Source organism: Phocoena phocoena, chromosome 15, assembly GCF_963924675.1.
Source record: "Phocoena phocoena chromosome 15, mPhoPho1.1, whole genome shotgun sequence".
In the NCBI taxonomy this organism is placed as follows: Eukaryota; Metazoa; Chordata; class Mammalia; order Artiodactyla; family Phocoenidae; genus Phocoena; species Phocoena phocoena.
This window is the reverse complement of record NC_089233.1, coordinates 75,707,188-75,734,962: the sequence shown is the minus strand read 5'-3', so window position 1 is coordinate 75,734,962 and position 27,775 is coordinate 75,707,188. Positions and strand designations below refer to the sequence as shown.

The 27,775-nt window shown below is 46.2% G+C and overlaps 1 protein-coding gene across 1 annotated transcript; it reads right to left on the bottom strand.

The window, feature by feature from the left end:
• Positions 1-376: 376 nt before the first annotated feature.
• On the bottom strand, positions 377-20,831 carry DDX27 (DEAD-box helicase 27). Its single transcript, XM_065891817.1, has 21 exons — positions 20,669-20,831; positions 18,503-18,649; positions 17,296-17,355; positions 16,852-17,017; positions 15,507-15,550; positions 15,303-15,389; positions 14,512-14,617; positions 12,889-13,062; positions 12,065-12,215; positions 9,320-9,419; positions 9,059-9,200; positions 8,017-8,170; positions 7,108-7,189; positions 6,817-6,994; positions 4,974-5,080; positions 4,671-4,773; positions 2,804-2,898; positions 2,585-2,708; positions 1,828-1,915; positions 679-753; positions 377-547 (listed from the first exon to the last, which is right to left on the bottom strand). The coding sequence occupies exons 1-21, from the start codon at positions 20,759-20,761 to the stop codon at positions 529-531; spliced, it is 2,295 nt and encodes a 764-aa protein (XP_065747889.1). The 5' UTR covers positions 20,762-20,831; the 3' UTR covers positions 377-528.
• Between the last annotated feature and the right edge of the window lie 6,944 nt (positions 20,832-27,775).

Sequence of the window (27,775 nt, the reverse complement as noted above, 5' to 3'; positions counted from 1 at the left end):
GGCCTGAACCCATGTCCCCTGCACTGGCAGGCAGATTCTTAGCCACTGCGCCACCAGGGAAGCCCCCTAGTATTTTCTTTATGTGAAAGCTAATCAAGAAAGGAGTCTTGGGGCTTCCCTGGTGGCGCAGTGGTCGACAGTAAGCCTGCCAATGCAGGGGACACGGGTTTGTGTCCCGGTCCGGGAAGATCCCACATGCCGCGGAGCAGCTGGGCCCGTGAGCCATGGCCGCTGAGCCTGCGCGTCCGGAGCCTGTGCTCTGCAACGGGAGAGGCCACAACAGTGAGAGGCCCGCATACTGCAAAAAAAAAAAAAAGGAAAAGAACTTTTGCTGACAAGGATGCTTAGGAAACAGCTATATACCACCCCCCCCCAACTTTTCCGTTTCTTTAATGTACAAATGACAAAGATGTATTAAAGTTTTAAATAATTTTTTTTTACAAACAGAAAAGAGAGACCAAACCAGGATGACTTCCCACAAAGAAGGGATCTAAGAGCCACCCCATGAACTTCTTCAGGCCACCACAGCTACTTCCTCCTCTTGTACCTATGAAGAAAATGAGCAGAGTAAAGACCAACGCCAAGACCAGAAAGAGGAAGGAGAAGCTCCTTTCCCAGGAAAGCTTTCCTCTCCAACCCCACTCATAGCCTCTGGTCCTCCAGAACTATAAACATTACCTGGATTTAGATTTAAAGTTTCCTCCTCGTCTCTGGTGGGGCAAGCCCAATTGTTTTCTTTCTTCAAAGGAGGGGCTGTGAATGAGAGAAGACGGCAAAATATTGGACAAGCAGGCAATGTTTCACCCCCCATCCTACCAGCTCCCACACAAAGCAACAGCACCACAGATGTGTCATTTTCAGGGCCTGAGGTTCTAAGTCTGTGTTCTTCCACCTGATAATATGGGTTTATGGAAGTCAGGGCCCAGCACTAAAACAAGACGAAGAGGCTCTTCCTTCTTGTGTATGTAATAAAACTGCTTGGGTAACTTAGTTTACCCAGCCACCAACCCCAGCCCAGAGGATGTGAGGAGGAACAGCACATTCCCAAGAGCACACCAGAATCCTTTCTTTGGGGTTCTATCACTCCCCTGAGAGAAAGCTCTATTTCTGAACCAAAAATGTGCTATTTCACCTCCAAGGCAGGAGGGTCTTAACACTTCTCTTACTCTCACCCTGAGAATCTACAGATGGGCTGGTGGGGGAGGGGGCAGACAGGAGCCCTTAAAATTATATACAGGCAGACCTCAAAGATATTGAGGGTTTGGCTCCAGACCACTGCAATAAAGTGAGTATCACAATAAAGCAAGTCACACGGATTTAGTGGTTTCCCAATGCGTGTAACGGTTACGTTTACACTATCCTATAGTGTCTTAATAAAGTGTGCGATAGCATTATATCCAAAAAGAAAAACAATGCACATATCTTAATTTAAAAATACTCTATTGCTGGGAATTCCCTGGCGGTCCAGTGGTTAGGACTCCGCACTTTCACTGCTGGGACCCGGGTTCAATCCCTGGTCGGGGAACTAAGATCCCGCAAGTGCATGGCGCGGCCAGAAAATAAATAAATAAAAATTAAAAAAATAAAAATACTCTATTGCTAAAAAAAAGGCTAACCATCATCTGACAACGCAGGATTGCTACAAACCTTCAATTTGTAAAAACTGCAATGTCTGCGAAGTGCAGTAAAGCAAAATACAATAAAATGTGGCATGCCTGCATTATAAAGCTGTAGGTATATGAGAACTGGGAGTGGGGAAGGAAGGAGGGAGAAGATTCATAGCTTTCATCAGAATACCAAGAGCTCCATGATGACTTAAAACCCTACCCAGCTCGATACTGTTTCAGGGCCTTCTTGCTTGTGTTGGTGAGTTCTTCATCAAATACAGATTTCTTCACCTGCTTCTGCTTCTTTGCTGTGCACAGAGAGAATGGGTTAGATATGGCCTTTTTGTCCCAAGCTCCTAAATCCCCTTAAGCTCAAGGTAATGGTTCCAAGTTCAGTGGATGCTCTGGCCTGATGTTTTGACATGGAAGCAAGACATCAGATCCCAGCAGAAAAGAGAGAAGGAATCATAAGTACCAGGTGTGAAGAACCACTCCAAAGGATGCCTGCAGAGTCCAAAGGTGGAATGGACCATGTGAACATAAAATGGGCTGAAAACATCTTCCCCTCATTCTACCCTGACCCACTCCCTCAAGCAGCAGCTGGTAAGGACTTAGGATTCTCCAGAAAACATCTTCCCCTCATTCTACCCTGACCCACTCCCTCAAGCAGCAGCTGGTAAGGACTTAGGATTCTCCAGAAAACATCTTCCCCTCATTCTACCCTGACCCACTCCCTCAAGCAGCAGCTGGTAAGGATTCTGATTCTCCAGAATCAGAAAGGCTTGAGTTCAAATCCTACTAAACATGGGGTCACTTCACCCCTTGGAGCCAATAAAGGACAGCTGTACACACCTACATACTCATTACTCAAAAAGTGTGGGCTCTTAGCATCATCCCTCCCCTTTTGTCCCTGACCACAAGCCCAGGTTTCAGGCAGAGCCTTCCTACCAGCTCCTTCAGGCTCCCCATCTGCCTACCAGGGCCCCCCGCTGGCTCCTCCTCGGGCATTGCTCTGGCCCGCTTGGCTCTGCGGTTCCTCTTGGCCAGCCGCTCAGCGAACATCTGTGCCTTGAGGATTTCAAACTGGGACCTTTCGTCTGCCTGGGGAGAGGATGACATGTAAGTGTGGAACAGACCTGGCAGCCTTGACCCACATCCTCAGGCAGGAACCTAACTCCAAAGGGGAGGCTACTCACTGTCATCTCCCCCTTTTTCTTGACATCCTTCATAAACTTCTTCCTTTTCTTCTTTCCCCTTATGGCTAAGTCAAACTCCTGCAGAGCCTTGGCAACTGGGATGAGAAGAGAGCATGAAAGTCCAGGTACCATTTCATAAAATCTTTTTTTAAACTTACAATAAGAAGTGTACATATTTGGGCTTCCCTGGTGGCGCAGTGGTTGGGAGTCCACCTGCCGACGCAGGGGACGTGGGTTTGTGCCCCGGTCCGGGAAGATCCCACGTGCCACGGAGCGGCTGGGCCCGTGAGCCATGGCCACTAAGCCTGCGCGTCCGGAGCCTGTGCTCCGCAACGGGAGGGGCCACGACAGTGAGAGGCCCAGGTACCGCAAAAAAAAAAAAAAAAAAAAAGAAGTGTACATATTTAAAAGTGATACATTTAAGGGCTTAAAATGAAAAGCAGCAGTCACTTCCTCTCCTGGCAGTTACCTCCATCTCACTAAATAACCTGCTGGTTCCACTATTTCTTAATTAATCCACTTGAGACATTCATTATATATCTGCCTCGTATTTTTTTTTCTTTTTTGCGGTACGCGGGCCTCTCACAGTTGTGGCCTCTCCCGCTGCGGAGCACAGGCTCCGGACGCGCAGGCCCAGCCGCTCCGCGGCATGTGGGATCCTCCCGGACCGGGGCACGAACCCGTGTCCCCTGCATCGGCAGGCAGACTCTCAACCACTGCGCCACCAGGGAAGCCCCTATCTGCCTCGTATTATGAAAGATATACTTCCCACCCCTTCCCACAATATAGTTATAACTCTATTTATAACACAGAAACTTAACATACATACACCTTAATTTTTTGTCCCATCAAATATAGACAGTATTTCTTAAATGCTGGTACTACCTCTTTGGAGGATAATTTTGCAATCCCTAACAAAATAAATACACATAGCCTCTGACCTACAATTTCACTTTTTGGAACTTACCTTATAAATCAAATATGCTTGCTTAATTGTGAAAGGGCATCTGTATCGCTATCTACTACATCACTTGTTTATAATAGCAAAAGATTGGAAACAACCTCCATGTCCCTCAATGGGGAACTAATTAAAATAAACTATAATCCACCTATGTGATGGAAGACCACATAGCCACTGAAAAAAAGAAAAGACAGCTATATATGTGCCTATATAAAATGATCTCCAAACTACAAAATTCATTGAAAAAAGCAAGGTGTAGACAATGTGAATTTGTTTGTTTGTTTTTTAAAGGGAGAGAAAAGGGAATATATATATCTAAATATCTTTCTGACTTACTTTTTCTAAATTGTGGCAAAATATATATAACATAAAGTTTGCCATTTTACCTGTTCTTTAGTGTACAATTCGGTAGCATTAATGACATTCACAATATTGTACAATCATCACCATTATCTGTTTCTAAAACTTTTTCATCATCCCAGACAGAAGCTCTATTACCGTTAGAGCTTCCCCACGGCTCCTGCTAATCTCTCTTCTACTTTCTGTGTCTATGTATTTGCCTATCCAGGTACCTATTATAAACGGAATCATAAAGATTCCTTGTCTGGATTATTTCACTTAGCATGTTTCCAAGGTTCATCCTTATGGCATGTACCAGAACTTCATTACGGCTGAATTAATATCCCATTGTACGTACCTACCACATTCTGTGTATCCATTCATCTGCTGATGAACATGGTTGTTTCCACCCTTTGGCTATTGTGAATAATGCTTCAATGAATACTGGCATACAAGTATCTGTTTGAGTCCCTGTTTTCTGTTCTTTGGGGTATAGACCTAGGAGTGGAATTGCTGGGCCTGATGGTAATTCTATGTTTAGCTTTTTGAGGAACCTCCCCAACATACTTTTTTCCTTCTTCCTCTCTTCTTTGGTCTGGAACCAGCTCCTTTCAGGCTCAGGGTTTGGTGCCCCCTTCCCTTTCTCCAGGAGCCGCTGTGCTGTGTTGATCTGTGGGGACAGCAAAAGGATGCCTGCCATGAAACCTACATCTGATAATACAGAACATGGCAGGAAGCCACTGCCTGTAAATACTTGGGGCTCTGATGATACGTTTGGCAGACACAGCATATCAGAAGGCAGACCAGCCGGGGCCCATGCAGTCTGCTTACTCAGCAGCATGTGGACCAGAGCGCTCCTCACAGCCTCACCTGGGCTTCTGACTTTTGCATCTCTTTTTCTTCAGCCTCTAACTGCAGAACTGCATACACATCCTTCTCCATTTTCTCAATCTTGTCCCGGAATTTGAGGATGACATCTCAGGGGAAAAGAACGAAAAAGATTTTAAAATAAGGATGAATATGGTGTAGCTGATGCAAACAATGCAGATGGCTATTTTTCTTTAATTATTTATTTATTTTTGGCTGTGTTGGGTCTTCATTGCTGCGCGTGGGCTTCTCATTGCGGTGGCTTCTCTTGCTGTGGAGCACGGGCTCCAGGCATGCAGGCTTCAGTAGTCCTGGCACGCGGCCTCAGTAGTTGTGGCTCGCGGGCTCTAGAGCGCAGGCTCGGTAGTTGCGGCGCGTGAGCTTAGTTGCCCCGCAGCATGTGGGGTCTTCCCTGACCAGGGTTCGAACCCGTGTCCCCTGCATTGGCAGACGGATTCTTAACCACTGCGCTACCAGGGAAGCCCTCAGATGGGTATTTAGTGACGCAGAAAACTGGGTTTTTTGGGGTTTTTTTATGTGTGGCTGTGCTGCTTAACACCTCCCCAAAGGCTTCCTGATGCTCGTGGAATAAATTCCAAACTCCTCAGCATGGCCCCTGCCTACCTCTCTGACCTCTGCCTACCCCTTGCTCACAGGCCTCGGGCCTCTGGCCCTCCCTGTCTTCTACTCCCACATCAAGTGTGTTCCTGTCTCTGAGGCTTTGCCCTGGTTTTCCCTGCTTGGCACACTCTGTCCCCAGACCACCCACAGCCATCTCATTCTCGTCATCCGGGACTCGGCTCAAATGCCATCTGTCAGAGGCCTTTTCTCAGCAGCTTTCTAAAGTAGGCACTTCTCCTGTCGTTCTCAATCACACCTACAATTAGCTTATTTCTTGTGTCTTTTTCCCAACAGTGTCAGCTGTTTTGTTTCCTGCTGTATCCCCAGTACTTAGAATACAACAAACAGCAATAGACTGAATGAATTAAATGAAAATTTTTTAAATGAAAGGAAAAAAAAAAGACCTATGGATGGAAAAAAGGTCTTGAAAAGATGTGTATCTAAATGCTATGAGTGGTGAGCTCTTTCACATACAATTACATTTTTACTCTTATTTGATTTACTTTTTTCCAACACTGAATACATATTACTTTTGTAACTTAAAAAAAAATTTTTTAAACAATGTGCATTATATGACCGCTACAGATGAGTAAAAAAGGAATGAAAGATATACAAAAAGAGTAAGTGCTGACCTCCTCCCCATCCTGGGCCCCCACCAAGAGGAAGTGGTGAAGGGTTAGTGGGGGTGGTGCCTTAAGAGGCCTTCTTGGGCTTCCCTGGTGGCGCAGTGGTTGAGAGTCCGCCTGCCGATGCAGGGGACGCGGGTTCGTGCCCCGGTCCAGGAAGATCCCACGTGCCGTGGAGCAGCTGGGCCCGTGAGCCATGGCCGCTGAGCCCGCGCGTCCGGAGCCTGTGCTCCGCAACGGGAGAGGCTACAACAGTGAGAGGCCCGTGTACCGCAAAAAAAAAAAAAAAAAAAAAAAAAAGAAGAGGCGTTCTCTTCCCAAAGGCTGGCGAATACCTATGACTAAGCACTTGGGGCACAAGTCTCTCCTCAGTCCCTTTCACACACGGAGAGAATGAAGCCCAGAGAGGCAAGGGGAGACCTGCCCGGGGCCCCTCAGCAAGGAAGTGGCAGAGCTGGGATTCAAATCTGGCTCCTAACTGCAAAGCACCTGCTCTCACCCATTACCCTCTGCCCGCTGCCCCGTCCTTCGGGGTCTGAGCTAGGATGCTCCCCCACCCACCCGAACCACCCTGAGCCGCAGCACTGACGCCTGCTCACCCTGGGGCGGCGTCCGGGCCTTCACGGGGGCCTTGGCGGCCTTCACGATCTCCTTCAGCATCTTCCGCTCCTCCTCTCCCACCAGAGAGACTGAGCGCCCGGCCCGGCCAGCACGAGCTGTTCGCCCCACCCGGTGGACATAATGCTTGATGGTATTGGGCATCGTGAAGTTGATGACCTGGAAGGCCAAAGTTAAGCATCAGTCAGACCTGGGAGTTGGCGGGGAGAGGGGGAACGTGAGGAGGCAAAAGGATTCCCAGCAAAAACTCAAGGAAGATGGGGCCCGCTCACCGTTTTGACCCCATCGATGTCAAGTCCACGGGCTGCTACATCTGTGGCCACGAGGATGTCAATCTGTTCATCCTTAAAGCGCCTGGAAACAGCCACAAACATATTCCTCTGAATACCTGACCCCAGTCAATACTCTGCAGAAGCCTGAGCCAGCGAAGAGAACACAAACCCTTCTGGAGTCAAGCAGTAGAGTACAGACCATCACAGTGGAGACAGATCCTAAGTGTCAGCCTAACGACACTTACATGCCCCCCAAACATCCCACGACATAGAGCAAATGTAGTCTTGTGTGTACCACGTTAAACAGTAATTCCTATAAACAGAGAAGCTTGGGAACCACAGAGCTAGACTATAACACGGAGCAGAGGCAAGTGCCTCAGCATTGAAAACAGCCTTTAAGAAACAACTCTCAGCTGCCTGTGTGAATAAGGACCAGTGCAGAGTCCTAAAGGGCTCCTCCTTGCCTACCAAGCTGACTCGATTCTGCGAGAGTTAAACAAGAAACCACGCCGAAAAGCACAGGGCCTGGCAAGGTAAGTGCTCAAGAAATACGAACGGATTTGCTTCAGGATCTCATTCCAGCAGACCTGGGTATGTCCCCTGCTCTGGAAAGGCTGCGGAGATCAGAACGTGTGCTGCATCATCCCAGGTCAGTTTTCTGCTGTGACCCCGCACAGCAGCTCCCACGCTCAAACCCTGGGGCAAGAGTATCGTTTTCTACAAAGTCGGAGTTCTGAATGTCTCTAAGACCTGACCTTAGAATGGTTAGGCTAGAATGTGTGAAGTGGGGAACTGTACGGTATCCCTTGGTACCGCTCACACATGACCTCTGGGTGGCACTTTCCGTCTCTGGAATGAACAGAGCGCTCTCTGAAGGATGGGTGGGAGCCTCAGCCCCCGAAACTTTACCGGAGGGCCTCCAACCGCTGCGTCTGTGACAGGTTGCCGTGGAGCTCGCCCACCTGCAGCCCCATCAGCCCCAGGAGGATGTGCATGCGGTGGGCCTGCTTCTTGGTCTGGGTGAACAGCATCACGTGGTCGGTGAAGGTTCTCATCAACAGAGCTGCCAGGGAGAGAAGAGTGAGCGGGTGGCTGCCTCCAGCACGTCCTCCCTCCTCGCCTGCAAAGCGGCTGCTGTGCCTGGTTCGGGGGTGGCAGGTGAGGCCCCTGCCTTGCGGAGCTCCCACTCCAGGGCAGAGACGGAGAGGCCGAGTCCCAATTCTCGAGGGCGGTAAATGCCGTGAGAGAATGAAGAGAAGATGTGGCAGCTTCAGGGCTGGCCTCTCTGGGGAGGTGACATTAGGCTGAATGACAAGACAGTCTCATCCACGAGAAGATTTGGGGGAAGATTCCAGGCAGAGGAAAGAGCAAAAGCTTGGGGGGTTTGAGAAAGCGAAAGCAGGCGGGTGTGGCTGGAATGCCATGAGTTAAGGCACCAAGGCCGGGGGCTCCGGACAGGCCGGGGCAGGTCCAGGGGTCTTACAGAACTCGCTAGGGAGCATGGATTTCAGTCTAAGAGCAATGGAAGACACCAGAGGGTTTAAACAGCGAAGGAACAGGAGCGAATGCTTGTTTGTACATGATCCTTTTAAATGGTCTGCAGTGTGGAGAAGGCACTTCCACAGGACAGGGTGGAAGCAGACGGCCAGGTCAGAGGCCACTGCAACAATCCAGGTGACACAGTAGTGGCCTGGACGAAGGGCCAGAGGGGCAGCTGGAGGGAAGTGGCTAGGAGTTCAGCAGGACATAAAGAGGACTGGACGGTGGAAGGGAGGTGAAGCGACGAAAGAAAGAAAGGGAGGAAGAACTCGTGGAGCAGAGGAACAGCAGTACCACACTCTGGGGCAAGGGAGACCGGATGGAGGAGTCGCCGGGGAAAAACCAACACTTCGGTGTGAAGCTCAGGGGAGCTGAGCAGCCCTCCCTGCTCAGTCCCACCCTGGGCTTTCACCTGCCACGATGGCTTCCCGGTCCCCTTCCCGGTTTGGCCGGATCCGGATGAACTCCTGCCGCAAGAAGGGGGCCACGTCCGTGTTGCTGTTCACAAATATCCGGACGGGATTCTTCAAGGAGACAGAAGCCAGCTCTTTCACCTGCCAGGCACAAAGGCAGGGGCGCTGACCAGCCTGTCAGGAGGCAGGGAGGGAGGCAAGCCGGCGCTCCAGCTCAGCCCGGGGTCCTCTGCGCCGCCCCTCTGTTCCCTACAGCCCACCTCATCCGTCATCGTGGCTGAGAAGAGCATGGTCTGGCGGTGGTGGGAACACATTCGGATGATCTCCTTCATCTGCTCCTCGAAGTACTCGTCCAGCATCCTGGCAAGCAGGGGAGGGGAGGAATCAAGAGAAATGGACTGGGCTTGCATCTGTATTGATGAAGGACAGAAAACACTGCACAGATGATGTTTCGATACTGTCATTGGTTATGTTTCAGGCTCATTTATTTACTTATTTTATTAGCGTTATTTTACCCTTTTTCCAAGATTCACCAAGAATTATCATTTGCCCATAATTGCTTATTCTTTTTTTTCTTTTGCTGAATCATATGCTATTAAGTTGCAGGTATCATGACACCAGACCCCTAAATATTTCAGCACACATTCCCTAAGAACGGTGACTTTCTCCTACATAAACACAATGTCGTTATCACACCTGAGAAATTCAAGTGTCTGAATGATATCTAAAGTAAAGTACAATGTATATTCAGTTTTCCCTAACTGTCCCCCAAACGTCATTTTTATTTTTTTAGTCCAGGAATGACAGTTCCTACGTTGTACTTGGTTGTCACATCTCTTTAGTCTCCCTTAGTCTACAAAGTCCTCTCATCCTTTTTCACACTCTGAATAAGTCTAATTATTCCCCAGTGACTGGATTCAACAATCGTTGCTGGGAGCAGGGTGGGGGGCAGCTGTGCACCTCACTCTCACTCCATCCGGAGACAGACAGTTCCAGCATCGCAGTTTGGTCACTTGGTTGAAGTGGTGTCTACCAGCTCTCTCCACTAGGAAAGGAACCTCTTTCTCTTTGCAGATAATAGTCATCTGTGAGATTACTGTGACTCCAATTTTTTCAACCCATCCAATCCTTTACAGTATTTCTCGTCCAGTTCAGGCTGCAGTTGAGGGACAGGTATCACCTTTAGTTGTCGTGTCTCTTTGGTCTCAGTCTGAAACTTCCACAGCCTTTCTTGGTCTTTTGAGACATTGATATTTTTGATATTTAAAACCTAAATCAGATCATGTTCCCTTGGCTTAGAACGATCTCCTTTACCTCCTTCAGGCCTCAAGAATGCTCGGGGGAGGCAGTCTACCAGTTATTCAACACCTATCGTGCACCTGCTAGATTCTAGACACGGCCCTGGCACTGGGATGTGGCAGCAGGCAACACAAACACAAAGTCGGTCCTTCTCGAACATGAAGTTCTGGGGAGAAGAGGGACACAGCCACCACACGAGCATTTAGGTAACAATGCGGGAGGTCAAGGAGGTGTAGCACCTCAGAGAACATAAGGCAGGAAGGGAAGGACGAGGCGGGGGTGTGGGGGGAAGGGAGGAACTGGTTTTTTTTGTTTTTTAAAAAATATTTCATTCATTTATTTATTTATTTGGGGGCTGCATCGGGTCTTCGTTGCTGTACCCAGGCTTTTCTCTCTAGTTGCGGTGAACGGTGGCTACTCTTCATTGCAGTGCGTCAGCTTCTCATCGTGGTGGCTTCTCTTGTTGCGGAGCACAGACTCTAGGCGCACGGGCTTCAGTAGTTGTGGCGTGCAGGCTCAGCAGTTGTGGCGCATGGGCTTAGTTGCTCCGCGGCACGTGGGATCTTCAGGGGTCGAACCTGTGTCCCCTGCATTGGCAAGCAGATTCTTTTTTTTTTTTTTTTTTTTTTCTTTTGCTGTACGTGGGCCTCTCACTGTTGTGGCCTCTCCCATTGTGGAGCACAGGCTCCGCACGCACAGGCTGAGCGGCCATGGCTCACGGGCCCAGCCGCTCTGCAGCATGTGGGATCTTCCTGGACTGGGGCATGAACCCGCGTCCCCTGCATCGGCAGGTGAACTCTCAACCACTGCGCCACCAGGGAAGCCCGCAAGCAGATTCTTAACCACTGGACCACCAGGGAAGTCCCAGGAACTATTATAGAGTGGCCAGCAAAGTGACAGCTGGAGCAGAAACCTGAGGAGGTACAGGAGGTCATTCCAAGCTGAGGGAACAACGATGCAGAAGAGAAGCCCCAAAGTGGGAGTGTGTGGATCGGATTTACCAATGGATATCCTGGGGGGATGAGAAAATGAGGAGACAAAAATGGCACTGAGAATATGGCCTGAACAACTAGAAGGCTGGAGTTGCCCTTCAGTTGGATGGGAAGCGGGAGAGGGGCACAGAGGATGAGAAACTTGGTTAAGGACCTGGTTAGTTTGGAGATGCTTCAGTTTGAGAGTAAACTTGAACAGCCTCCTTACCCTGCCACCTCCACAGCAGTCCAGTTCATTAAGAGTTCATTCTGTTGAGTCACGAAGGAAAGAGGTGAGCAGATGAGACACGAATGAGAGATAGGAAGGAAGAGAGGGAGGGAGGGAAGAGGAGGGAGCGGGGAAGGAGGGGGAGCCTGCATCAGAGTAATGGAGGCTGTTGGTTGAATCCTCCCTATGCACTGGCACTACACTGGAGTTACTCCTGGAATCTTCAACGGCATGAGGTGGATACTTATCCCCCACTTACAAACAAGATAAGATTTGCTTTAAGACTCTAAATAACGTTTCCCAATCTCAGGAAGCGGTGGAGCCAGAATTTAACTTGCCTTCCCTCTTAACCATCACATTATAGAAAAAGAGCAGGATAATCCGGGCTAAGATGGACAAAGGCTCAAACGTGAACAGCTGAACTGGTCAGAGCCAGGTAGGACCAGGCAGAGTGCAGGTTCCCGCCCCGGGGTGTGGCCCTGGGGACCCCACCATTTCAGGTGTACCTGTCAGCCTCATCCAGGATGAGCACTTCGATGCTGCTCAGGTGGAAGGAAGGGCAGTTGTGGAGGTGATCGATGAGCCGGCCCGGGGTGGCGATGAGGATGTCAGGTGCTGTCCGGAGGGCTGCTTCCTGAGACTTCACGTCCAGGCCGCCTGCAAAAAGCAAAGCCCAGCAGGCAGCCAGCTGAGTCACTCACCAGTACGGACTTGAGCCCTGCTACCTGCCAGCTCCCACGGCAGATGCCGAGCAAACGGCAGAGCACAAGACTGACAGAGGCCCCACTTGCGCAGATTTTACAATATGGTGGGAGAGACAGATTATTTAATTACAATTGTGCTAAGTGCAAAAATCTAAAACGATGATGACACAAAGCCACTTCAGAATACAACAATTCAACCATCCACCAACTGAGAGATGCAGCTGAGAAACTGATAATCTTTCTAAATCACCTACAATTTCCTACTGCATAAGGAGGGTAAAATGAAGGTTAGATAACACTATCATATAACATCATCAGAAAGATTCTGCCCCAATAAATATCTGATTCATTATTCGTGCAAGACAAAATTATATCCTAAATTTGTTCAGTATCAAGAAAAAATTTGTTTCATCATTTTGAAGTTTCGTTTTGCAAGGCTGGTGAAGCCTCAGTCAAAGCCCTCCCCATCGCCCTCACTATCTACTGTGAAAACGTCATCTGGTTTTTAACTGGTTTCAATCACATGAAGGCTTTCCTGCACCCATCACCCTCAGACAGTGGTGCACATCCCCCCTCCACCGTGCCACACTCTGTCAGAGGCAGCCAGCCCTCAGCCAGACACTCACCCACAGCCAGGCAGGTGGTGATGCTGCAGAACTGGGCCAGCTGCTTGGTGACGGAGTGCACCTGGATGCCCAGTTCCCGGGTGGGAACCAGCATCAGCACACGGGTCACCGGAGCCTGGCGGGGTTTGTAGATCAGACGCTCCAAGACGGGAAGGGCAAAAGCTGCAGTTTTACCTGGAGGGAAGGGCAGCAGGAAAGCAAAGGGAGAAAAGCTTCTATCCTTCCCAGGTCCAGGTTTTCACCTGCACACAGAAAACCTACATATCTACTCAGAGGGAAATGAAGCAACTTATTTTTCATAAAACTTTTTTTCTGGTTTTAAATCACATGGTCAGGGCTTCCCTGGTGGCACAGTGGTTAAGAATCCACCTGCCAATGCTGGGGACACAGGTTCGAGCCCTGGTCCGGGAAGATCCCACATGCCGCGGAGCAACTGAGCCCGTGTACCACAACTACTGAGCCTGCGCTCTAGAGCCCGCCAGCCACAACTACTGAACGTGCGTGCCACAACTACTAAAGCCCGCACACCTAGAGCCTGTGCTCCGCAACAAGAGAAGCCACCGCAGTGAGAAGCCTGTGTGCCACAACAAAGAGTAGCCCCCACTCGCCGCAACTAGAGAAAGCCCGCATGCAGCAATGAAGAACCAACACAGCCAAAAATAAGTAAATAAAATAAAATTTAAAAATCAATCAATTGGGCTTCCCTGGTGGTGCAGTGGTTGGGGGTCTGCCTGTCAATGCAGGGGACACGGGTTCGTGCCCTGGTCTGGGAAGATCCCACATGCCGCGGAGCGGCTGGGCCCATAAGCTATGGCCGCTGAGCCTGTGCTCCGCAGCGCAGCGAGAGAGGCCACAACAGTGAGAGGCCCACACACCGCAAAACAAACAAACAAACAAAAAAATCAATCAACAATCAATCACATGGTCAATGTAAAAAATCTGGGAAATACAAAATTTTAAAAAAAAGCAATAAAAACCACCCACAGTTCAGCCAACCAGAGGTAAGCATTACCAAAACAGTATCTATATTACCAATCTTTTTTTTAATGGACAAAAATGTTAATTTTAATTCAATAACACTATATATTGTTTAGTAACTTCCCTTTAAAAAAAAACATACATTTTCCTATTTCTTTAAGTACTCTACTTTTTTTAAATGGTTGCATCGTATTTTATTACATGACTATTTCTATTCTATTCTATTACATGACTATATAATTAACTGCACTAACACACAATGTTGTGATAAACATCCCTTTTATAAAATCTTTACTCCTATGACAGGGGCTTATCATGGGAGTGACAGGAGGTCATGGTTACAGAGACACCCTGATAGGATTAAACAAAAATGACCTTCACCAGATCACTTGAAACGTGTAACCTGTGACTACCCTATTTAAAAAAAGTAAAGAGTATTTAAAAAAAAATAGAAAAATATATATTAATATTTTTTAAAAGGGAAGTTACTACACAGAATATACAATGTTATTGCATTAAAATTTATATTTGCGTATTTAGCAAAGTGGGCTTTTGGTAAGTCAACCCAGAGTCTATTCTATGTCGCACATCCTCCTTCTTCCTCCTCCTCTCCCTCCCCCACCCCCAAGTCCCTGTCCTTTTTACCTGTCCCAGTGGCTGCACAGGCACAGATGTCCTTCCCCAACAGACCCACAGGTATGCATGCCTTCTGGATAGGTGTGGGCTCCTTGAAGCCCATGGCTGTGATGGCCTGAAGAAAAAGAAAAGATAGGGTCGGAGAGGAGAGGAGGGGAGGGGGAGTCTCAGCACAAAACAAACAAGGCAGGTTTCCAAACGGTTTCAATCCCTCCCAGTCATTCAATCCACCTACCGTATGTCACTTATCTAGGCCCTGAGGATATAGTAATAAACAAAAGGAACAACCCTGCCCTTAGAATCTGGTAGAAAAAACAGGCCGAAAACAAACAAGTGTCACATGAAGATAAATGCTATGGAGACAGCTACAGCAGTCAAGGGGGCTAGCAAGGGCAGGGGGAGGGGATGAGTGCACTTTACAGAAGGGCTGTCGGGGAAGGTCTCACTGAGCAGGGGATACTGAGTAGAATCCTGAAAGAGGCGAAGAGCACCCCAACCAGATTTCTGGAATGATCTTCCAGGCGGTGGGAACAGCAAGCACAAAGGCCCTGAGGAAGAAGATGCCTGGCCTGTGTGAGGGCCAGTGAGGCCAGTGCGACCAGAGCAGAATGGCTGCTGAGAGACATCATCAGAGGGGCCCCGAAGGGGCAGGGCCGTGCAGGCCAAGACGAAAACCTCTGTGTAAGAGGGTTCTCGGTGTGGACAACAGAGTTCAGGGAGGCCACGAGCCCAGTTTAGGGCAGACAGCCCAGTTACGGGGCGACTGCAAGAATCCCATGGTTGACAAAAGAAGCCACTACCTTCAGAAGAGGGCGGGAGAGGTTCATGTCCTGGAATGAGAGGTTTTCATCATACTGAGACGCATCTTCAAAAAATCCTCCTGCTTCCTACATCAGAAAATCAAAAGACAGAATGAGAATTCAGCAAAAAGGGAACTAAATGACCTTAAAATTCTTTCAGGTTGTAAAAACAAGCTGCACGCTGTTGTCCAAGCCCACGCTCACCTGTCCTTTCTTCTTCTTCTTCTGCTCCTTTACTTTGAGTGTATCTATGGAGAAAAAGAGAGCTGATAATCAGCGTTCATACTTCCTGAGCACTCAGTCTGCTAGACACTGTCCTAAGTGCATTGCGTAGATGGACACCTCACTGAATCCATGCAACAACCTGAGGGAGCTCCACCAGAGTCGCCTCACAGAAGAGGAGGCTGTGCAGCCGTGCAGGTAAGTCACTCACCTGAGGTCAGACAGGAAGCAAACTTGGCAGCTTCCAGAGACAAGGCTCCCAACCACTGTGCTATATAAGGATGCTTTAGCACTCATTTCTGCAAGAAATATTAATGGAACACCTACTACGTGGCTGGACTCATCTGAGGTGGGGGACCTATCACCCCAAATAAGTTTGAGTCATAGAAGTGTCAACAGCTGTGTGGGGCTGGAGATGAGGAAAAGAGTGAACGTGGGAATTCTCTGGCAGTCCAGTGGCTAGGACTTGGCGCTTTCACTGCTGGTACCTGGGTTTGATCCTTGCTCGGGGAACTAAGATCCTGCAAGCCTCGCGGCATGACCAAAAAAAAAAAAAAAAAAAGAAAGAAAAAGAGTGAACTCTGACTGCAAAGTACAACCCTAACAAAATCCCAAGGAAAAAGAAAAGCTAGGGCTTCCCTGGTGGCACAGTGGTTGAGAGTCCGCCTGCCGATGCAGGGGACGCGGGTTCGTGCCGCGGTCCGGGAAGATCCCACATGCCGTGGAGCGGCTGCGCCCGTGAGCCATGGCCGCTGAGCCTGTGCGTCCGGAGCCTGTGCTCCACAACGGGAGAGGCCACAACAGTGAGAGGACCGCGTACGGCAAAAAAAAAAAAAAAAAAAAAAAAAAAAAAGAGAGAAGCTAAAAGAAAAGAAGTCGGGACTTCCCTGGTGGCACAGTGATTAAAGAATCTGCCTGCCAATGCAGGGGACACGGGTTCGAACCCTGGTCCAGGAAGATCCCACGTGCCACTGAACAGCTAAGCCTGTGTGCCACAACTACTGAGCCTGCGCGCCACAACTACTGAAGCCCACACGCTCTAGGGCCTGTGCTCCACAACAAGAGAAGCCACTGCAATGAGAAGTCCGCGCACCACAACGAAGAGTAGCCCCCGCTCACCGCAACTAGAGAAAGCCCATGCACAGCAATGAAGACCCAACGCAGCCAATAAATAAATAAATTCATTTAAAAAAAGAAAAAAATTAAAAAAAAAAAGGCGGTCGACCCAGAGATCTTAAATTTAACTGTGTAGAAGAGCATAGGATAACCTACAAAGTAAAAGCAAACACTCCAATTTCCTGTCCCCATTTCTGACAGTATTGCCTACCTGCTTTGGTGAGGATGTTCTCATCAGCTGACGAGTAGTCAGTCTCTGATTCTTCATCTTCTGTGGCTTCCTCGTCTTTCCCTTCAAAGTCTTCCTGCTCCTCCGGTTCAGAGCCCTCCTTTGCTTCTTTCTCCTTCTCCAACTTCCCAGACTTGGCTTCTTTATCCTAGAAAAAGAAACTGTAATAAAGCAAGGCGACTACAAACTTCAGGAAATCCAGAACCTGTGAAGGGAAAGGGAAGGGAAGGAAGAGAAAAATATTATGCTCCCAGGCCTGGGAGAAAACTATGCGGATTCTTAGTGACTATGAACCACAGGCACACAGAGAAAGCCTGCCTGCACCAGCCGTACTGCAACCTAGGCTCCAAGAGAAACGGTGTGGTCATGCTGAGAGTAAAGCTCAGGGTTCACCTACAAAGAGAAGTAACTGCTTTGCTTACTCACCTCTGTTTTCCTTTTCTTTCGAACTTTCTCAATCTTCTCATCTAATGTTGTGGCTGCCCTCTACAGATAAAAATAAAGAGATGAAAAAGAAACATACGTATGGGAAAGAGATAAAGCAAAGGGCTTCAAAAGGTAGGGTCTCAGATGTCAAATATAGAAAAAGCTCATCTGTACTTGGACAGGTTAATCAATCCATAGATTATTCACAACAAAACAAACAAGCAAACAAAAAACCATTAAATGGTCTTTTTGTGAAAACACTTCAAATTACCTGGAACCAGTAAGAACACCCACATTATCGGTGTTTAATATTGAGAATGATACAGTTACCAAGAGATGTCACATTGTATCTGAATGCTACTTGGAAAAACTCTTCCCCTTGCCCATCGGACATAATTTAGCCTATCAAACTGTTGAAAGGTGAGCAAATTCAGGTAACGCTGGATCTTGCTAAAACTTTCAGAAGGTGAGGTAATGGCAGGCCCCCTTGATGCAAACTCAAAGCACCCTGAACCGCTACAGCGCTTACCACAGCCATAAGGAACGGCTTAATTGTTTGTCTAGTCATGGTAGAATGTAAGCGCTATAAGACCAAGTCGGTAACTACATGAAGTACACATGAAAAGGAAAAAAAAAACCCACTCAAGATGACTTTGAAAAGGCAATGCTGTTTTATTTGAAACAGAACAAGGGCCAGCAGGGTCTGGATTAAACTGCCCTGAGCAGGCAGTATTTCCCTGGGAAGCATGTGAAATGGAAAATAACTTTTAAGCACCTTCTAGCTTGTTAACCAGATTCAAAGAAAAGCACAGGGTCTTGGCAAACAAGCAGATGACAGAGACATTCACGGCAGTTTTGGCTGTGATGTGTGGGAACCAGGGACCCTAAACAGAAAGGCCACATGAGATCACCTGGCAAGTGACAGACAGTGATAGTATCTGTGGGGCAGAGTCAAGCCTTCAAAAACACCGCTACCGAGGATGCCTGCTAGATTGTTCTTTGTTACAAAACAACATAAAAAAGGTTTCTTTCTAATACTCAAAACAAGGAGCGAATACCTAGAAAATAGACGATTGTAACATAGCTATGTCCATTTTTTAAGCAATTTATATGTAACATTTGGCATTCCTAAACCATTGGACCCTGAAGCTCACTGTCCAACCCTAACAGCCTACGGCATGGAACTGCCTATCTGTGTCAGTCTCACCTTCTTCTTGAGCTGGCTCATGACGTCAGCCATGGCCCAGCTGCCATCGTACATCCCCTCCTTCTCAGTGAAAACAAAGTCAGGGTTGAAATCGGCACTGCGGTTCTTCTGCAAGGCTTTCTGCTTTCTGCCCAGCACAATGGGCCCCTGGGAAGAGGGAGAGGCAGGATGACTATGGGACTGAGATGAAAGAACACTGGAAAAAGAAGGAAATGAGGGTACCCAATAAGAGAACAGAAATATACAGGGCAAAAGCTGACAGATGACAAGAAGTAGAATAATCTACAATTGTCCTGGGAGATTTTAACACATCTCAATAATTGACAGATCAAGCAGACAAAAAAAATGAGTAAGTCTGTAGAAAATGTGAACAGCACAATTAATAAGCTTTATTCCAATGAACATATAGAGAACACTGCACTAGAGCACGTACATTCTTTCTAAACACACGTGGAATAGTTGCAAAAACTGATCACATAGTATTCCTTTTAAGCAAATCTTCAATAAGTTCAAAAAAATCAATATTATACAGACTCTGTTCTCTGACCACAATTCAATTAAGTTAGAAATAAATAACAACAGCAACAAATTTTTTTAACTCATACATTTGGAAATGGGAAAGGAAGGAGAACTGGCTGAACTATGGCTTCAGGAGGATAAACAGAAGAAAAAACCCTGAGAGCTAAAAAGTGCTTTACTGATTTTTTTTTTCTTACTTGAGTTAAACAATTTCATAAGAACTCTGACCCTAAACTTTATTATTAGTAATGATTACATCTCATTTCTCCAGTACCTAGTTTAAATCGGTAATTGTATAGCACTTCAAGCTAAACTTGAAGTTTAGCACTATCATTTGCCATATTTCCTTCAGTCCTTTTCTATGACAATTTTTTAAAAAAATTTTATTGAAGTATGGTTGATTTACAATGTTGTGTTTAATTTCTGCTGTACAGCAAAGTGACTCAGTTATACATATATATTCTTCTTCATATTCTTTCTCATTATGGTTTATCACAGGGTATTGAATATAGTTCCCTGTGCTATACAGGACCTTGTTGTTTATCCATCCTGCACATAATAGTTTGCATCTGCTAACCCCACACTCCCAGTCTTTCCCTCCCCCCACCCCCCCTTGGCAACCACAAGTCTGTTCCCTATATTTGTGAGTCTGTTTTTGTTCCGTAGATATGTTCATTTGTGTCGTATTTTAGATTCCACATATAAGTGATAATATTTCTGTGATAGTTTTCCATTCAAGAAGCAAAAAGATTCTGGCTGCTAAGTGGAAAATACACTTGGGGGGAGGGGGGGCGACAAGAGAAACAGTTAGAGACCAGGTATGTTAGGATTGTAGGTATCCAGGTACAAGATGGCAGTGTGTCCTGGACTAGGGTGGAAGCAATGTGGACTGAGGGAGAAAGAAGCTTAAGAGAGATTTCTGAGGTAGCCTGCAGAACACTGGAGGGGAAAGAGGCTGGATAACTCCAAGGTTTCTGGCGTGAGATAAAGCAGGTTGGGAGGGTGAGGGAGACCACAGTTCAGCTTTGGAAAAGCTGAATTTGTAGAGGCCGAGGGACACCCAAACCAGAGGTGTCAGTAAGCAGATGAGGCCACAGAAGGGAAAACACTTGAGCTGGAGCTTTAAAGGATGAGCACCTTTTCGTGACACCGGTCCCTTTTTAACCGCCATGCTGTTTAATGTCTCTAACTCCCCACCACAACATAAGCTTCAGGAGAGCGGTGTTCCTTGCCCTTCTTGTTCACTGCTGTGTCCTGAATGCTTAACACTAGGTGTAGCGCATATAGTCAATGAATACTGACTTAATGAACGCATGGATAACCATGGCTCCTTGACTAGGAACCAGGACTGACTCTCTCTCTGGATCTCTATGACACAGCGCCTGGATTAAATATCAGTTCAGTGACTGGGTACTGAGTTCACCAAGGCGACACAGAATAGCACGAGCACTGGCGCGGAGGTGAGGAAAAGCTAGTGGCGAGCAAACTGAGGAAGATCTGGGGGTCCGGGTGAGACCCAGGGACACCTGCCGGCCTGGCAGAGGATGCTGAGCCCTTGGGGGCAGGGATCTGAGGCACCACGGGGAAGGGAAGCAGTCAAGGACATCGGCTGCCCGCCGCCGCGCTCTCACCCCGATCGGCTCATACCTCCTCCTCCTGGTCTTCGGAGTCACTCTCTGGCTCCACCGGCACCTCATCATCCTCGCCTATGGTCCCGATTAAACCCAGCTCGGCAAGCATGTCGCCGCAGCAGCCACTTCCGGAAACCAGCGCGGCGCGCTAGGCTGCTCTCCTGTTTCCCCGACCTTCGCGTAATCACTGCGCTTGTGCTTACGTCACTTCCTCTTGGAGGCCGCCCTGGCCCGCCCCCTCTCGCAAACTCTCGCGGCGCGCGAGCGGCAACCTGGGGCGTGGTTTGTGTGACGAAAGCCAGGCACGGCGTTTGTGTTAAACAAAATTCGTACTCTTGGTGCTCAGAAAACGGTGGGACGGTTGGAGGCGTGTGCGAGTTGCGGAGGAGAAAAGTCTAAAGAGGTGCGTGGATGAGCTCCGTATATTTATGTACAAAAAAATTGTGGAAGAAAATACACTAAACACTTAGCAGTGATTGTCTCTGGGTGGTAGCATTTTAAGCGATTTTTAGTTTCGTCTTAGGTTTTTTTCCACAGTAAATATTTATTTTCATAAAAAAAGAAAAAATTAAAAATAGGAATAGCTGGGACTTCCCTGGCGGTCCAATGGTTAGGACTCCGCACTTTCACTGCCCAGGGCGCGGGTTCGATCCCTGGTCGGGGAACTAAGATTCCGGAAGCCACCGCTGTGAGGCCAAAAATTAAGAATAGCTAACACTTGTATAACATTTACTCTGTGCCAAGTACTGATCTAAGCACTTCTACATGTATTAACTAATTTAATCCTTACGGCAACCCTAGCAGAAGGTACCATTACTGTCGCCATTTTACAGATAAACTAAGGCGATGGGGCTTCCCTGGTGGCGCAGTGGTTGAGAGTCCGCCTGCCAATGCAGGGGACACGGGTTCGTGCCCCGGTCCGGGAAGATCCCACATGCCGCGGATCAGCTGGGCCCGTGAGCCATGGCCGCTGAGCTCCGCAACGGGAGAGGCCACAACAGTGAGAGGCCCGCGTACCGCAAAAAAAAAAAACCTAAGGCGCAGAGAGGTTCCCAGGGTCACAGAGCCAGTTAATTACAGAGCCAAGATTATAACCGAGGCAGTGGCTCCAGGGTCCTTAAGGAAAGTAGATCTCACAGCTTACCAGGAAGTTTTCATCTCTTCTCTGCTTGTGGACATCTCACTGAATCTTGACTTCCTAAACACCACCTCCTACATGGAGTCTTCGTGGACTACCTATCCTCCTTCATAGCTGTTTGCTCCTTCCGTGTTTAACACTTTGTACTTGCAGCAGAATTGCAGTTGTGTCATAAAAGTAGGTTCAGTTGTCTTTTTTTTTTTTTGCTATTTTAACTATTTTTAAGTGTACAATTCATTGGCATTAATTATATTTACAGTGTTGTGCAACCATCACTGCTATGTGTTTCCAAAACTTTTTCATGAGCTCAAGCCAAAGCCTTGTAACCATTAAGGAATAGCTAACTCCCCATTCTTCTCTCTCCCCAGTCCTGGTAAACCTCTAACCTACTTTATGTCTCTATGAAATTGCATGTTTTAAATATTTCATGTAAGTTGAATTATACAATATTTGTCCTTTTGTGTCTGGCTTATTACACTTAGCACAGTGTTTTCAAGGTTCATCCATGTTGTAGCATGTGTCAAGTTCATTATGGTTGAATAATGTTCTGTTGTATGGATATACCACGTTTTGTTTATCCATTCATCTGTCAATAGACACTTGGGTTGTTTCCACCTTTTGCCTATTGTGAATAATGCTGCAATGAACATTGGCATACGAGGATCTATTTGAGTCTCTGATTTCAATTCTTTCAGGTGTATACCTAGGAGTGAAATTGCTGTGTCATATGGTAATTCTGTGTTTAGCTTTTTGAGGAACCACCAAAATATTTTCCACAACGGCTGTACTCTTTTTACGTCAGTAATATATGAGTGTTCCAATTACTCCACTTTCTATCCTGTTCGCTGCTGTATCCCTAGTGTTTAGAATATAGTAGGCATTCAGTAATTACTAGATGAATAAATGAGTGAATGAATGTCCTTATGTGTTTTTGAATCATTTTCAGACGTCCGTCAAGTCTATATGTCAATGTTTGCTCAATTCAAATAAGCCTTATGTCAACTCTGGCTCCCTTCACTCTTCTTCCCTGAGCTCTGGAGGGCCGGAACCATGTCCAAGTCATCCTTGCACCTTGGAGCACTTGTACCTGCAAGTGCACAATCTATAGTGAAGGACCAGCATTTTAAATTTCCAATCCATTGCAGACTGGTACTTCTGTAAAATACAATAAAAATGTGTGGCAAGATCAGCTTGCTAGAAAACTTTCTGAAAGCTTATTCTCAATTTCTATATTTATAGTGTCCTGAGCAGGTAATGAACAGTTTACAGTTTAAGTCACACTGTCCATATTTTGAGTCACACTGCCTTGAGCTCTTAGAAAACCAAGACAGCATCACATGAGATTAAAGACAAAGATGGAGGTGAACAGACTTTGTTTACTACAAAACATCAGATAAATGCCAATTGTTAGATTAATACTGTCCATTGGAACTTTTTGCAGCATTAAAATGTTTTCTATCTGTGGTATCCAATATGATGGCCACTAGCCACAAGTGGCTATTGAGTACTTGTAATGTAGCAAGTTGAGGAATTGAATTTTCTGTTTTTATTTTAATTACAATAGCCACGTGACGGCGGCGGGAATAATTAGGAGTTTTGGATTAACATATACACACTACTATATATAAAATACATGGGGAATTCCCTGGTGGTCCAGTGGTTAGGACTTGGTGCTTTCACAGCACGGCTGAATAAATAAATAAAAATAAAAAGATTTATTCTCTTAGCAACTTTCAAATATAAAGTACAGTATTATTGTCTGTTGTCACCATGCTATATGTTAAATCTCCATGACTTATTTTATAGCTGGACGTTTGTACCTTTTGACCACCTTCACCCATTTCACCCGCCTCTGGCAACCACCCACTGTTCTCTGACCTATGAGTTTCAGTGGGGGTTGCTTTTTTCTTTTTAGATTCCACATATAAGAGAGATAATACGGTATTTATCTTTCTCGGTCCTACTTATTTCACTTAGCATTATGCCCTCAAGGTCTATCCATGTTGTTGCATATGGCAAGATTTCCTTCTTTTTTATGGCTGAATAATATTTCATTATGTATAAATACCACATTTTCTTTATCCATTCATCCACTGATGGACACTTAGGTTGCTTCCATGTGTTGGCTATTGTTAATAATGCTGCTATGAATATGGGGGGTTCAGATACGGTTTTGAGTTAGTGTTTTCATTTCCTTTGGATAGATACCCAGAAGTGGAATTGCTGGATCATATGGTAGTTGTATTTTTAATATTTTGAGGCATCTTCATACTGTTTTCCATAGTGGCTGCACCAACTTACATTCCCACCAACAGTGCACAAGCGTTCCTTTTTCTCCACATCTTCAGCAACACTTATTTCTTGCCTTCTTAATGATAGCCATTCTAACAGGTGTTAGGTGATATCACCTTTTGGTTTTGATTTGCATTTCCCTGATGATTAATGATGTTGAACACCTTTTCATGTAACCATTGGCCATCTGTATGTCTTCTTTGGAAAAATGTCTATTTGGATCCTCTGCCCATTTTTTAAATCAGATTTTCTGGGGGTTTTGGTATTGAATTGTATGAGTTCTCTATATATTTTGGATATTAATTAGTCCCTTATCGGATATGTGATTTGCAAATATTTTCTCACATTTGGTAGGTTGCTTTTTGATTTTGTTGATGTTTTTCTTTGCTGTGCAGAGGCTTTTTAGTTTGATGTAGTCCCACATGTTTATTTTTGCTTTTATTGCCTTTGCTTTTAGTGTCAAATAAAAAAATCATCACCAAGACTGATGTCAAGGAGCTTATTGCCTGTGTTTTCTTGTAGAGGTTTTATGGTTTCAGGTCTTACATTCAAGGCTTTAATCCATTTTAAGTTAATATTTGTGTATGGTGTGAGGTAGTGGTCCAGTTTCATTCATCTGCATGTTGCTGTTCAGTTTTCCTAACACTGTTTATTGAAGAGACTGTCCCATCCCCACTGTATATTCTTGGCTCCATTGTCGTAAATTAATGACCATATATATGTCGGTTTATTTTTGGGCCCTCTATTCTGTTCCATTGATCTATGTGTCCTTTTAAAATATGAATACCATACTGGTTTGATTACTATAGCTTTGTAATATAGTTTAAAACCAGGAAGCATGATGCCTCCAACTTTGTTCTTCTTTCTCAAGATTGCTTTGGCTATTTGGGGGGTCTTAAACAATTCTTTACATTAAATTTTCTCTGTTAAAATAACTAGTATAGGACTTCCCTGGTGGTGCAGTGGTTAATAATCTGCCTGCCAATGCAGGGGACACAGGTTTGAGCCCTGGTCCAGGAAGATTGCACATTGCCGCGGAGCAACTAAGCTCGTGTGCCACAACTACTGCGCCTGCACTCTAGAGCCCACATGCCACAACTACTGAGCCCTCGTGCCACAACTATTGAAGCCCACAAGCCTAGAGCCCATGCTCCGCAACAAGAGAAGCCACCACAATGAGAAGCCCGTGCACCACAACGAAGAGTAGTCCCCGCTCGCCACAACTAGAGAAAGCCCACACGCAGCAACGAAGACCCAACACAGCCAAAAATAAATAAATTAAATATATATATATGTATATATATTCAGACAAGTGTACACAATCATATGTACATCAAAACACTGTTTACAATGGTAAAAAGTTGTAAATGACCCTACTGTGTAACAATAAAGAAATAGTTCACTCAGTTGTGATACATTTTTACAAGGGAATACTGTAGCCATTAAAAAATATGTAGCTCCATTTATGCTAACATAGAATAATATCTAAGATACAGTAAGAAAGCAGATTATAAAACAACATGTATGGTAAGATTCCATTTTTATGTCTGAAATATGGGGAAGTTATTAAGAAAACGGTTGGTATTTTGTGCTTTTTGCTGCTGTGGACTCACCAAGAGGGGGCAGTGGGATTTTAGGCCCACCAAGAAAGGCTAAACTGAAGAGAAACAGCGGAGAAAGCAGTGGAGGTGTGTGGCTTCAGGGTTGTGAGAGGAGTGTGGCCTAATGTTTATGTTGGGTTATAGGTTTTGTAAAATGGGAAAGAGGTGGAAGCTCCTGCTTTGGGTTGAAGACGGACAACTAATCCAATCCCAGAAAGTTGTTTATTGGTCATCGTGATGGTTAACTGTATGTGTCAACTTGACTGGGCCACAAGATGTCCAGATATCTGATCAAACATTCTGGGTGGTTCTGTGAGAGTGTTTTGGGGTGAGATTAAGGTAAATGACTAGATTGAGTAAAGCAGATTATCTTCCATAAGGAGCCTAATCCAATCAGTTGAAGGTGTGAATAGAACAAAAGACTGACCCCTGTGTGAGAGAGAATTCTTCCTGCCTCAGGGCGTTTGTCAAACTGGAACTGGAATTCTCGTGATTCCAAAACAATTTGCAGCCTTAGGACTCAAACTGGGACATTGGCTCTACAGATTTTGGACTTGCCAGACACATCATTGCATGAACCAATTCTTTACAATCTCTATCTCTCCCTCTCCCATTCTTCCTCTGTCTCTGTCTCTTTCTGTATCTCTGTAGCCATATAGGTATCTCTAGGTGGATGGGTGGATTGATAGAAAGGAAGGAAGGAAGGGAAGAAAGGAAGGAGGGAAAGAAGGAAGGAAAGGAAGGAAGGCAGGAAAGAAAAGAAAGAAAGAAAAAGAAGGAAGGAAGGGAGGGAGGGAGGGAAGAAAAAGAAAGGAAAAGAAAATCTTCAGACCTGAAGGCTACATCCAGAAACAATGGCCAAATTACTTTGTAAATCTCCTTTGACTGAGATACCACTGAAGCCACTGCTGTTTCCAGACATCATGATTTGTCCTCTGACTAAAGAACCAGAGGTCCCTGCTGTCTCCGAAGTTGAGAGTCTCTTCTGCCATGCTGGCTACAGTGGATTCTGACTGGCTGTCTGCTTCCCATGGAAGACGGGCACTGATCCTCTGATTGGCGGAGCTTAGGTCACAAGCCTGTACTCCAGATGCAGAGATCTTGAAAAAGTGATGATCTAGTCTCAATCTTAGATAGGCATGAATTGATGAGGTGGGATACTCCCGAACCTTGGGAGGGGAAGGAATCCGAGGATGTTGAGCAGCCATAAAGAATAACAGACATTCACTACAGGAAGGCTGGAAGGACAGAGAGTGGTGAATTTCTGAGTATTCAAGACCTACATCTCTAATGTCCCAGTGCCCTGCAAAGCAGCAAGTTCCTTGATTGGGGTCTCTGCATGGCCAGGCTTTGCACAGAGGAAGTGGATGTTGAGAGCAGAGCCATCTAACTTTTTTGGGACTTGGTCTGGACTTGGTCTCTGAGCAAATCAGCAGTGATCATGAGCAGAAAACGAAATTGGACCTTCCCCACTTTTCTTGTATTATGGGAACCTGGTGGGTTGGTTGGTTGGTTGGTTGGTTGGTTTTGTATGATTCCAAGTGATGGGAAAGAGCCCCCCAAAAGAGCTGACATTGGATTTACCGACAAACTTGGTGAATGGAGACTGAATCAAATAAATTCAACACTGAGTTCTCTTTTGAATAAAAGGGCAAGTAGGGTGGTTTCACAAAGTCATCAGGAGCCCAGGCTCCTTCCATCCTTTTGTTCCATATCATCATCACATGGCTTCCACCACACTGTCCAAAATAGCTGCTAAACCTCCAGCCATCAGGCCTCATTCCAGCAAGCAGGAAGGAAGGGGCAGGGAAAGAAAAACACATATCCTACCCTTAATCACACTTTTAGGACTTCTGCTTCCATCCCATTGACCAGAACTTAGTCTGTGGGCATACCTACCTGCAAAGAAACTGGGAAATATAGGTTTTATCCTGAGCAGCCATATGCCCAACTAAAATTCAATGGAAGAAATGGATAACAGCTACTGGAGGCAACAGGAAATCTGTTACAGTCAAGAGGTACATACACCAAAATTTATCTCTGGAAAGGGGGTAAAATTATGGGTGATTTTTAGTTACTTCTTTATAGTTTT